Source organism: Bombina bombina, chromosome 1, assembly GCF_027579735.1.
Source record: "Bombina bombina isolate aBomBom1 chromosome 1, aBomBom1.pri, whole genome shotgun sequence".
Lineage (NCBI taxonomy): Eukaryota > Metazoa > Chordata > Amphibia > Anura > Bombinatoridae > Bombina > Bombina bombina.
Window position 1 is genome coordinate 549,988,798 of NC_069499.1, and position 13,006 is coordinate 550,001,803.

At 40.1% G+C, this 13,006-nt stretch overlaps 1 protein-coding gene across 2 annotated transcripts in view; it reads left to right on the forward strand.

The window, feature by feature from the left end:
- The window catches only part of TRAK2 (trafficking kinesin protein 2), a 274,016-nt gene that overhangs the window by 166,025 nt on the left and 94,985 nt on the right, over positions 1 to 13,006 (forward strand). For both annotated transcript variants that reach the window (XM_053698700.1, XM_053698701.1), the window contains 2 exons: positions 15 to 91; positions 549 to 665. In XM_053698700.1, the coding sequence (XP_053554675.1) occupies positions 15 to 91; positions 549 to 665 (194 nt within the window). The remainder of the gene's footprint in view (positions 1 to 14; positions 92 to 548; positions 666 to 13,006) is intronic.

The window sequence follows — 13,006 nt, forward strand, 5'->3', positions numbered from 1 at the left end:
ATTGTTTCTTCCAGTTCTCGGCTCAGAGAAAGTAGAACAGTTGAACAGAAGTTACAATGATAGCGACATGGTCAAACATCTTCTGGCTGAGGTGAGTCTTGTATGTCGTTTTTGCTTATTCATTTATGTGCTGCTTTTAACAATCTGTTTTGCTTGTTAATTGATTAACAAAGCCATATTCAATGGTATTTCCCCCCCCTCATTTGTAGCTAGGTGCCAGCATGTTGGAAACTGTTAATGTCTTACCTTTTTTGTTTTTGAGTATAAAAGTAGAAGGTATAAGTGGGATCACCTTTAGTTAACATTTACATATATTTGGTTTGCCATAATTTAACATAAGCTTCAGTGCAAGAACACATGAACACAAACTATAAACTGAGAAAGTAAGCTTGAACTTATTAATTTATATTTGTATGAGACACACACTTAAAATATACAGGTTACTGATTGTAAACTGGTTCTTCCAGTTCTAAGTATCAGTGAGCCTTAATTTCTCAGAACTATTATACGTGATCCACTGTAATTTGTCTATGTCTATGTGTGAGCAGAGGGACCGGGACCTGGAGCTGGCTGCTCGTATTGGACAGGCCCTGCTGAAAAGGAACCACATATTGACTGAGCAGAATGAATCTCTGGAGGATCAGCTGGCACAAGCGCTTGACCACGTGAGTGATCACCAAAGAGCATTGAACTAAAGTAATTGTGAGTGGACACTCTGTATAAGTTTCACCAAAGCAGTGATCAGCATTGTGATAGGAATTCAGTAATGTAATCGGGTATATGATAGAGCAGTATTTTTAGCATGAAAATGTCACATTAAAGCTGTTTCAGTTTATTTTGAAACTGTATTTTTGTGCACAACTAGTTTGTGTGAGGCAGATAACTCACTGGCTTAAAAGGAACTCCAACATCGCTTAAAGGGACAGTAAATACCAGAATTTTTGTTGTTTAAAAAGGTAGATAATCCCTTTATTACCCATTCCCCAATTTTGCATAACCAACACAGTTATAATAATATACTTTTAACCTCTGTGATTACCTTGTATCTATGCCTCTGCAAACTGCCCCCTTATTTCAGTTCTTTTGACAGACATGCATTTTTAGCCAATCAGTGCTTACTCCTAGGAGCTTCACGTGCCTGAGCTCAATGTTATCTATATGAAACACATGAACTAACGCCCTCTAGTGGTGAAAAACTGTCAAAATGCTTTCAGATTAGAGGCAGTCTTCAAGGTCTAAGAAATTAGCACATGAACCTCCTAGATTTAGCTTTCAACTAAGAATACCAAGAGAACAAAGCAAAATTGGTAATAAAAGTAAATTGGAAAGTTGTTTAAAATTACATGCCCTATTTAAATCATGAAAGATTTTTTTTACTTTACTGTCCATTTCATGGTGAATAGAGACAGCCCAAAAGCAGAAATCATAAATAAATGTATTTTTTCCACTCCAGAAAGTAATTTTAAAAATGCTTATACTTCTTAAATATATTTTATTATAGATGTGACAAAGCTAAATTAACTGATAGCATTTTTAATAAATAATGAAAAAATAAACTGAATATCTTGCTCATATTGTGAAAAGCAGGATTGCAAAAAATGAATATAAACTGGAAGAATCTCTTTTCTTGCATAGCAAAACTTCAAACAAGGTACATAAAGATTATGGAAGTTTTCTCATTGCAGCATGTAGTGTTCCAGTCTGTAGTGGTGTTTTTCACATTTTGTAAAAGTCTACAAAGAGTTTCTAGCTAGGTGGGGTTTGGTGAGGATTTGGGACTGGTCTGAAACATTTGACAAGCACTATTTATACACAAGCTTATTGCATTATAAAAAAATGCTATTATACTGAGGTTTTCTAGTGTACAATATTCATCTTATATAAGACCTTAAAATTAACTTCTATACAACATCAATTTCTGTAAAGGATCGCATTCCTTACATTGTTATGTATGTTTCAATCATAAAAAGTTGGCATTCCATTGTTATCGTTTATATTATAGAATATCTTAATTACCCTATTATAAATATTATCTTTTTCCTTATCGTGCATTGTTAGAAGCGTCATAGTCTTTGCTCATATGTTCAACCTTCTGCTTATGTATTATTGTTTATATTGACAGTCCTTTTTAAGTGATGGTAATTTTTACGGTTTAAGCACACAGATTATGTTAATATAGATGATCAGTACCATAGTCGCTAAGTTAACTTTTTTTAGATACTTATATATAGTTTTATTCTTACTTTTGCCGGAGCGCACAATAGACTCGGAGCAGTTTCTTTTAGACTAAACCAGTAAGTTTCTTTTTAAAAAAATTTTGATGAATGAAACTCGTAGTAATTTTTGTAGTTGAATTGATTGTTGTATTTGCCTTCACTTTAAAGGAATAGTCTAGTCAAAATTAAACTTCCGGGATTCAGATGTCAGAGTGCCAGTAGTAGCAGGTCGGGACTGTTGTGAGACGCCCGACGGACACGCTGGAGCTCTATGTGTCACCGGAACTTGTCCAATCAGTGTACCGACTCCTCCAGAACACCCACAATGAAATCTTGTATAATGTGCTGATGGGGTGAGCTTATATGCAGATAGCTAGCGTGGGCAATAGTGGTAGTGAATCACAAAATACAGAGCAGAGTATATGTGAAGACGATTTATTAAAAACAATGATCTAAAAAGAACAGCAATGCGTTTCTCGGCTGATAGCCGTTTCATCCGGCTGAAAGTCTAAAAACAATTAATCTCCCTAAATACCCTGTGCTGACCAATCAGGGTGCGGTCTCAGTACACACCTCTCTGACAAAAAATTGGATTAACTGTTTAGGCATGGTGTATATATGCACACATCCCCCCAACATTTTACATATATTATACAGCATAAAAATACAAAAAGAATAATACTTTCTGATTAAATATCTATACAATATTACATCAATATAATATTTGGAATTCAATAAATAAGTACATTAGATCGACTTAATACTTTATATATAACAAACAGATGTCAAAATGATTGATCAGATGATCAATATAGCCACATTTTGGCATGAATGTATCTCGCCACCCCAATCCTATATTGGGATACCTAGTGAGTCGTGGACATAATACAATCGATCATATGTAATGAAAAATCTTGCGAGTGTGATACTACTGCATCTCCAAATGGATATTGTTAAATAATATCTATTTCTCTTGTTAAGTGTAGTCAGTCCACGGGTCATCCATTACTTATTGAATATATCTCTTCCTAACAGGAAGCTGCAAGAGGATCACCCAAGCAGAGCTGCTATATAGCTCCTCCCCTCACATGTCATATTCAGTCATTCCCTTGCAGCCTAACTAAAGATAGGTCGCTGTGAGAGGTCTGTGGTGTTTTTTAACTTAGTTTATTTCTACAATCAAAAGTTTGTTATTTTAAATGGCACCGGAGTGTGCTGTTTATTCTCAGGCAGCATTAGAAGAAGAATCTGCCTGCGTTTTCTATGATCTTAGCAGACGTAACTAAGATCCACTGGCTGTTCTTATCTGAGGAGTGAGGTAACTTCAGAGAAGGGGAATAGCATGCAGGGCCCCCCTGCAAATGAGGTATGTGCAGTAATTATTTTTCTGAGGAATGGAATTGACTGAGAAAATACTGCTGATACCAATGTAAAGTAAGTTCAGCCTTAAATGCAGTGATAGCGACTGGTATTAGGCTGATGAGTGTGTGTACACTGAATGTATTTTTCTAAGGAATGGAATTGACTCTGAAAATACTGTTAATACTGAAATGATGTATGAGCCTTAACTGCAGTAAAAGCGACTGGTAGCAGGCTTATTAATAACAATTCATAACTTTTCAAATGTGTGTTTAAAACGTTTACTGGCATGTTAATCGTTTTTTGTGAGGTACTTGGTGATAAAACTTATTGGGGCATGATTTTTACCACATGGCCATCTTTGTTTTCTGCATAGAAACAGTTTTCTGAGCTTCCCCACTGTTGTAATATGAGTGGGAGGGGCCTATTTTAGCGCTTTTTTGCGCAGTAAAAATTCAGTCACAATCTGTCTACTTCATCCTCCATGATCCAGATCGTCTCTAGAGAGCTCAGGGGTCTTCAAAATTCATTTTGAGGGAGGTAATCAGTCACAGCAGACCTGTGACAGTGTGTTTTGACTGTGAGAAAAAAGTTAATTATTAAATTGTTATCCGTTTTTGGGTATTAAGGGGTTAATCATCCATTTGCTGGTGGGTGCAATCCTTTGCTAACTTAATACATTTACTGTGAAAAATTGGTTGCTATAACTATTTTGGTTCATTGTTATTTCAACTGTGACAGCTTTTTGTGCTTCTTAAAGGCACAGTAGCGTTTTTTATATTGCTTGTAAATTTATTTAGAAAAGTATTTCCAAGCTTGCTAGTCTCATTGCTAGTCTGTTTAAACATGTCTGACACAGATGAATCTCTTTGTTCACTATGTTTAAAGGCCAATGTGGAGCCCAATAGAAATTTGTGTACTAATTGCATTGATGCTACTTTAAATAAAAGTCAATCTTTACATGTAAAGAAATTATCACCAGACAACGAGGGGGAAGTTATGCCGACTAACTCTCCTCACGTGTCAGTACCTTCGCCTCCCGCTCAGGAGGTGCGTGATTTTGTGGCGCCAAGTACATCAGGGAGGCCCTTACAAATCACTTTGCAAGACATGGCTACTGTTATGACAGAAGTATTATCTAAATTGCCAGAATTAAGAGGCAAGCGCGATAGCTCTGGGTTAAGGACAGAGCGCGCGGATGAGGTGAGAGCCATGTCAGATACTGCGTCACAGTTTGCAGAACGTGAAGACGGAGAGCTTCATTCTGTGGGTGATGGATCTGATCCAGGGAGACTGGATTCAGAGATTTCTAATTTTAAATTTAAGCTTGAGAACCTCCGCATATTGCTAGGGTAGGTATTAGCGGCTCTGAATGATTGTAACACGGTTGCAATTCCAGAAAAATTATGTAGGTTGGATAGATACTATGCGGTACCGGTGTGTACTGATGTGTTTCCTATACCTAAAAGGCTTACAGAGATTATTAGCAAGGAGTGGGATAGACCTGGTGTGCCTTTTTCCCCTCCTCCCATATTTAGGAAAATGTTTCCTATAGACGCCACCACACAAGACTTATGGCAGACGGTCCCTAAGGTGGAGGGAGCAGTTTCTACTTTAGCTAAGCGTACCATTATCCCGGTGGAGGATAGTTGTGCTTTTTCAGATCCAATGGATAAGAAATTAGAGGGTTACCTTAAGAAAATGTTTGTTCAACAAGGTTTTATCTTACAGCCCCTTGCATGCATTGCGCCTGTCACTGCTGCAGCGGCATTCTGGTTTGAGTCTCTGGAAGAGGCCATTCGCACAGCTCCATTGGATGAAATTATGAACAAGCTTAAAGCACTTAAGCTAGCTAACGCATTTGTTTCTGATGCCGTCGTACATTTAACCAAACTTACGGCTAAGAACTCCGGATTCGCCATCCAAGCGCGCAGAGGGCTATGGCTTAAATCCTGGTCAGCTGACGTGACTTCTAAATCTAAATTGCTTAATATTCCTTTCAAAGGGCAGACCTTATTCGGGCCCGGCTTGAAAGAAATTATAGCTGACATTACAGGAGGTAAGGGCCATGCTCTACCTCAGGACAGGGCCAAATCAAAGGCCAAACAGTCTAATTTTCGTGCCTTTCGTAACTTCAAGGCAGGAGCAGCATCAACTTCCTCTGCTCCAAAACAGGAAGGAGCTGTTGCTCGTTACAGGCAGGGCTGGAAAGTTAACCAGTCCTGGAACAAGGGCAAGCAGGCCAAGAAACCTGCTGCTGCCCCCAAGACAGCATGAAGAGAGGGCCCCCTATCCGGAAACGGATCTAGTGGGGGGCAGACTTTCTCTCTTCGCCCAGGCTTGGGCAAGAGATGTCCAGGATCCCTGGGCGTTGGAGATCATATCTCAGGGATATCTCCTGGACTTCAAAACTTCTCCTCCACGAGGGAGATTTCATCTTTCAAGGTTATCAGCAAACCAAATAAAGAAAGAGGCGTTTCTACGCTGTGTACAAGACCTCTTACTAATGGGGGTGGTCCACCCAGTTCCGCGGACGGAACACGGGCAGGGATTCTATTCAAATCTATTTGTGGTTCCCAAGAAAGAGGGAACCTTCAGACCAATCTTGGACTTAAAAATCCTAAACAAATTTCTAAGAGTTACATCATTCAAAATGGAAACTATTCGAACCATCCTTCCCATGATCCAAGAGGGTCAGTACATGACCACAGTGGACTTAAAGGATGCCTACCTTCACATACCGATTCACAAGGATCATTATCGGTACCTAAGATTTGCTTTTTCTAGACAGGCATTACCAGTTTGTAGCTCTTCCCTTCGGATTAGCTACGGCTCCAAGAATCTTTACAAAAGTTCTGGGCTCACTTCTGGCGGTACTAAGACCGCGAGGCATAGCGGTGACTCCGTACCTAGACGACATTCTGATACAAGCGTCAAGTTTTCAAACTGCCAAGTCTCATACAGAGATAGTTCTGGCATTTCTGAGGTCGCATGGGTGGAAGGTGAACGTGGAAAAGAGTTCTCTATTACCACTTACAAGAGTTCCCTTTCTAGGGACTCTTATAGATTCTGTAGAGATGAAAATTTACCTGACAGAGGCCAGGTTATTAAAACTTCTAAATGCTTGCCGTGTCCTTCATTCGATTCCACACCCGTCAGTAGCTCAGTGCATGGAAGTAATCGGCTTAATGGTAGCGGCAATGGACATAGTACCATTTGCGCGCCTGCATCTCAGACCGCTGCAATTGTGCATGCTAAGTCAGTGGAACGGGGATTACTCAGATTTGTCCCCCCTACTAAATCTGGATCAAGAGACCAGAGATTCTCTTCTATGGTGGCTTTCTCGGCCACATCTGTCCAAGGGGATGACCTTTCGCAGGCCAGATTGGACGATTGTAACAACAGACGCCAGCCTTCTGGGCTGGGGCGCAGTCTGGAACTCCCTGAAAGCTCAGGGATTATGGACTCAGGAGGAGAAACTCCTCCCAATAAATATTCTGGAATTAAGAGCAATATTCAATGCTCTCCTAGCTTGGCCTCAGTTAGCAACTCTGAGGTTCATCAGATTTCAGTCGGACAACATCACGACTGTGGCTTACATCAACCATCAAGGGGGAACCAGAAGTTCCCTAGCGATGTTGGAAGTCTCAAAGATAATTCGCTGGGCAGAGTCTCACTCTTGCCACCTGTCAGCGATTTACATCCCAGGCGTGGAGAACTGGGAGGCGGATTTTCTAAGTCGCCAGACTTTTCATCCGGGGGAGTGGGAACTTCATCCGGAGGTCTTTGCTCAACTGATTCATCGTTGGGGCAAACCAGATCTGGATCTCATGGCGTCTCGTCAGAACGCCAAGCTTCCTTGTTACGGATCCAGGTCCAGGGACCCGGGAGCGGTGCTGATAGATGCTCTGACAGCCCCTTGGGTCTTCAACATGGCTTATGTGTTTCCACCATTCCCGATGCTTCCTCGTTTGATTGTCAAGATCAAACAGGAGAGAGCTTCGGTGATTCTGATAGCGCCTGCATGGCCACGCAGGACCTGGTTTGCATACCTAGTGGACATGTCGTCCTGTCCACCGTGGTCTCTGCCTCTGAGACAGGACCTTCTAATTCAGGGTCCTTTCAACCATCCAAATCTAATTTCTCTGAGGCTGACTGCATGGAGATTGAACGCTTGATTCTATCAAAGCGTGGCTTCTCGGAGTCGGTTATTGATACCTTAATACAGGCTAGGAAGCCTGTTACCAGAAAAATTTACCATAAGATATGGCGTAAATATTTATATTGGTGCGAATCCAAGAGTTACTCATGGAGTAAGGTTAGGATTCCTAGGATATTGTCTTTTCTACAAGAGGGTTTAGAAAAGGGCTTATCTGCTAGTTCGTTAAAGGGACAGATTTCTGCTCTGTCTATTCTTCTACACAAACGTCTGGCTGAAGTTCCAGACGTTCAGGCTTTTTTGTCAGGCTTTAACTAGGATTAAGCCTGTGTTTAAGACTGTTGCTCCGCCGTGGAGCTTAAACTTAGTTCTTAATGTTCTTCAAGGCGTTCCATTTGAACCCCTTCATTCCATTGATATCAAGCTGTTATCCTGGAAGGTTTTTTTTTTTATGGCTATTTCCTCGGCTCGAAGAGTCTCTGAGTTATCTGCCTTACATTGTGATTCTCCTTATCTGATTTTTCATTCAGACAAGGTAGTTCTGCGTTCTAAACCTGGGTTCTTACCTAAGGTAGTTACTAACAGGAATATCAATCAAGAGATTGTTGTTCCATCACTGTGTCCTAACCCTTCTTCAAAGAAGGAACGACTTTTGCATAATCTGGACGTAGTCCGTGCCCTGAAGTTTTATTTGCAGGCAACTAAAGATTTTCGTCAAACTTCTTCCCTGTTTGTCGTTTACTCTGGACAGAGAAGAGGTCAAAAGGCTTCGGCTACCTCTCTCTCTTTTTGGCTTCGTAGCATAATACGTTTAGCCTATGAGACTGCTGGACAGCAGCCTCCTGAAAGGATTACAGCTCATTCTACTAGAGCTGTGGCTTCCACCTGGGCCTTTAAAAATGAGGCCTCTGTTGAACAGATTTGCAAGGCTGCGACTTGGTCTTCGCTTCACACCTTTTCAAAATTTTACAAATTTGACACTTTTGCTTCTTCGGAGGCTATTTTTGGGAGAAAGGTACTTCAGGCAGTGGTTCCTTCTGTTTAATGTTCCTGCCTTGTCCCTCCCTTCATCCGTGTACTTTAGCTTTGGTATTGGTATTCCATAAGTAATGGATGACCCGTGGACTGACTACACTTAACAAGAGAAAACATAATTTATGCTTACCTGATAAATTTATTTCTCTTGTAGTGTAGTCAGTCCACGGCCCGCCCTGTCTTTAAGGCAGATCTAAATTTTAATTAAACTCCAGTCACCACTGCACCCTATGGTTTCTCCTTTCTCGTCTGCTTTGGTCGAATGACTGAATATGACATGTGAGGGGAGGAGCTATATAGCAGCTCTGCTTGGGTGATCCTCTTGCAGCTTCCTGTTAGGAAGAGATATATTCAATAAGTAATGGATGACCCGTGGACTGACTACACTACAAGAGAAATAAATTTATCAGGTAAGCATAAATTATGTTTTTTAAATATGTCAATAGGCATAATCTCAATACCAATAAATGATATATATAAGACATGAGAGTCCACAGTTCATAATACTTTAAAGTATATAATAACCAGAGATCATATACTTGCATTAGGAACCTCCTATTAGTATATAGATTTTTCACTTACAAGTATTTCACAACATTTTAGTTAGTTTTATCACGGCCAAGCTTTATTAATAAGTGCGTGAAGATTGCAATATCTGTGTACACATATTGCTCTCTATTCATTAGCTGTTTGGTTTGTTACATATATACCCCTTTAGGGAAATAGTTGAGTAACAATGTTGTCAGTAGGCGAAAGAACCAATAAGAGATTACTACTGGTATCACATACAACCTCATCTAATATTGCATCTAATGAGGAAAACTCGATAGATAATCTATCTATACACGCTTTATTTGCAAAATTGGAAGAGGACATCAACACTGAATGCAGACATTGGCTCGACTCAGAAATATTGGAAAAATATTTAGACAAAAAACAAGTTCCATGGGGGCTTACGTTATCCAAAAGCTGTTCTTTTAAAGAGTATCCTGTTGTTATGTCCAAATGGGAGGAGGCCCTTAGTGAGTGCTCCCATACTTTAATGAGAATCTTGATTGCCCACAGAAAGATACTAGTATAGAACAGACCTCTAAAGAGATTGATACTATACAGGCCAGTTTAGATAAATATAAAACATTGAAATTGTATGAAGATTTAAATAGTATGGTCCTACAAAAAACGGACACGTATCAAAAAGATCTTATAAATGTCAAAAATCATAAGATCATAAGATCATTAGGGATGAGGAAGATTATACAAAAGGAGAAGTTTTTACATATAACAAAAAGAAAATGATCCAGATAACCCCTCCAGTATCCCAGGGTGATAATTTCATTGATCAAGGGCCACCGCTAAATCCTTCTGACAATTGGATAAGTTACTCATCATAAGAATAGAAGGGGGGCGGAGCCGGCACTCACAGGAGATGGCCGCACTTTAGTTGAGCTCCGGAACACCAGCCCAGTTAACGGTCTAAAAAACATTCCATTAAGCCCTAAAACAGATGTCCTGAGCAGTCAGAAGTGTCCTGGTCAGACAGGAAGCAGCGGTCTTTTTATTTTGGAGACAAAGACGGCAGATCGACGTGACTGGAGAAGTACAGCTCATCAGGGCCTACTAAAATGGCTTAGTTGGAAGCCGGTGCAATAACAGGATAACCCAGTGCGGTGAGTTAAATAAGCCCCCGGTCCTTGTTAATGCAGGAAAGCACAATATAATAAGCACAATACCACAAGATTTGCCCACATACCGAACCGGGAGTATAATCACACAAGCCCCACATGTGATAGACGCCATATTGCAATAGCAGGGGAGCCGCATTCATAACCACAATGACAAAGGACACTGCAGTAGCCGTTAATGTTTATAGAAGGATGCACTACTGATAGCGGGGCAAGTTCATAGTCATCTCACAGTGCGGTCAAAAATTGCAGAACTGTTATGCTAGCCACAAGCCCTAATCAGCTCGCAATCACTTTATAATGGTGTAAATAAATGATTTGGTGATCTGTCTCCATACATGATATAACGGTCATTCACTTACTGGCTCTAACAGAGGCAGCCTCAATTGATCATTCTGAATACTATATATAATAACAAGTGTCAGCACCTCAGCTAAATCATTTATAAGGTTACATACTAGGCAGCCATGTCACCTAGAAAAATGCTTCAAAAAGATAAAGAAAAGCGCGCCAAATCTAGCTCAGAATCTACGCCATCAGTTGACCACTTTTTCAAAGCAGCAAATTCACAAGTGTCTGACATGTCTCTACCCACATCTCCCAAGCTATCTCACATACCATCTGCCTCTGAGTCTGATTCAGATGAGGAGCAAGCACCCATTTGTGTCCCTAAATCTATACTATCCTCTCTACCCTCAAAGGAGGACTTTGCTTCACTACTTGTTCAAGTTAAAAAATGCATTAAAGATGAGATTGCAGATTTAAAAAAAGACATTTCAGATATTGGTAACAGAGTGGAAAAGCTTGAAGATGACTGGGGATCATATAAATCTAATGCAGCTGACATGAAAACTAAATTAGACCAACAAGATGAAACCATACAACAACTAGAAAACAAACTGGATGATCTTGAAAATAGATCCAGAAGGCAGAATATAAGAATCAGGGGAGTCCCAGAAACACAGTCCAGGCAGCAGATTTACCTATGTATTTACAATCACTATTCTCACATCTCAGAAACCAGGAAGATCTAAGACCTTCCCCTCCAGAAGGTGCCCCACCAAGAGACATTATCGTCAGGATAACTAACTACTCTGTGAAGGAGCAAATTATGAAAGGGGCAAGGAATAAACAACCAATACAATTTGAAGGTGTAAATCTCCAGATCTATGCAGCTCTCTCTACCAGAACTCTTCAAAAGAGAAAAGAATTGGCCCCATTGACATCCCATCTGAGATCCCTGAACATTAAGTACAGGTGGAACCACCCTTTCCAAATAGTGGCAACATGGAACAACAGAAGAGCAATTTGTGCTGGACTGCTGCCGTAAGCTAGAGATTCCTCCTATATAATTGGAAACAGAACACCTCGGAACAAGGAGAGAAGACAAGACAGGGAGCACCCCCTAAACCACAACGTCCAGAATGGCAGAGGGTGCAGCGGAAAAAATGATAGTATACTCTAGCAAAGTCACGAACATGGCTTAAGATCGACCGGATTTAGAAGCTACATTGGCTCTCAGGAGTATCCTTTTGGGCTTTTGGGCCTAGGTTAGAAAATACTCGAGACTGACCGTATTGTGATTATATTGTTATAACAGAAATTATATACTTTATATCTATGTTTATAAATGTTTACCGTTGATTGGGTTGGTAGAGTTCCAAATTGAATTCTTAATAGTTTTGAATCCCCCAGCAAATAATTTAAGATTAGTTTTAGTTTCTTCAGTTATCTTTTTTGTTAAATTTATTTGTTTGTTATTTATCGTAGCAGCTGTCAGAATGTACTATTTGATGAATGATTTCTCTTGTTAAGTGTATCCAGTCCACGGATCATCCATTACTTGTGGGATATTCTCCTTCCCAACAGGAAGTTGCAAGAGGATCACCCACAGCAGAGCTGCTATATAGCTCCTCCCCTCACTGCCATATCCAGTCATTCTCTTGCAACTCTCAACAAAGATGGACGTAGTAAGAGGAGTGTGGTGTATTATAGTTAGTTTTTAACTTCAATCAAAAGTTTGTTATTTTTAAATGGTACCGGAGTGTACTGTTTTCTCACAGGCAGCATTAGAAGAAGAATCTGCCTGTGATTTCTATGATCTTAGCAGAAGTAACTAAGATCCATTGCCGTTCTCACATATTCTGAGGAGTGAGGTAACTTCAGAGGGGGAATGGTGTGCAGGTTTTCCTGCAAAAAGGTATGTGCAGTTAACATATTTCTAGGGATGGAATTTGCTAGAAAAATGCTGATACCGGATTAATGTAAGTTGAGCCCAAATGCAGTGATTTAATAGCGACTGGTTTCAGGCTTATTAACAGAGATACATACTCTTATAAAAGTGTAATATAAAACGTTTGCTGGCATGTTAATCGTTTTTATATATGTTTGGTGACAAAACTTATTGGGGCCTAGTTTTTCTCCACATGGCTGGCTTGATTTTTGCCTAGAAACAGTTTCCTGAGGCTTTCCACTGTTGTAAAATATGAGTGGGAGAGGCCTATTTTGGCGCTTTTCTGCGCAGCTGAAATTACAGACAGAGACACTCAGCTTCC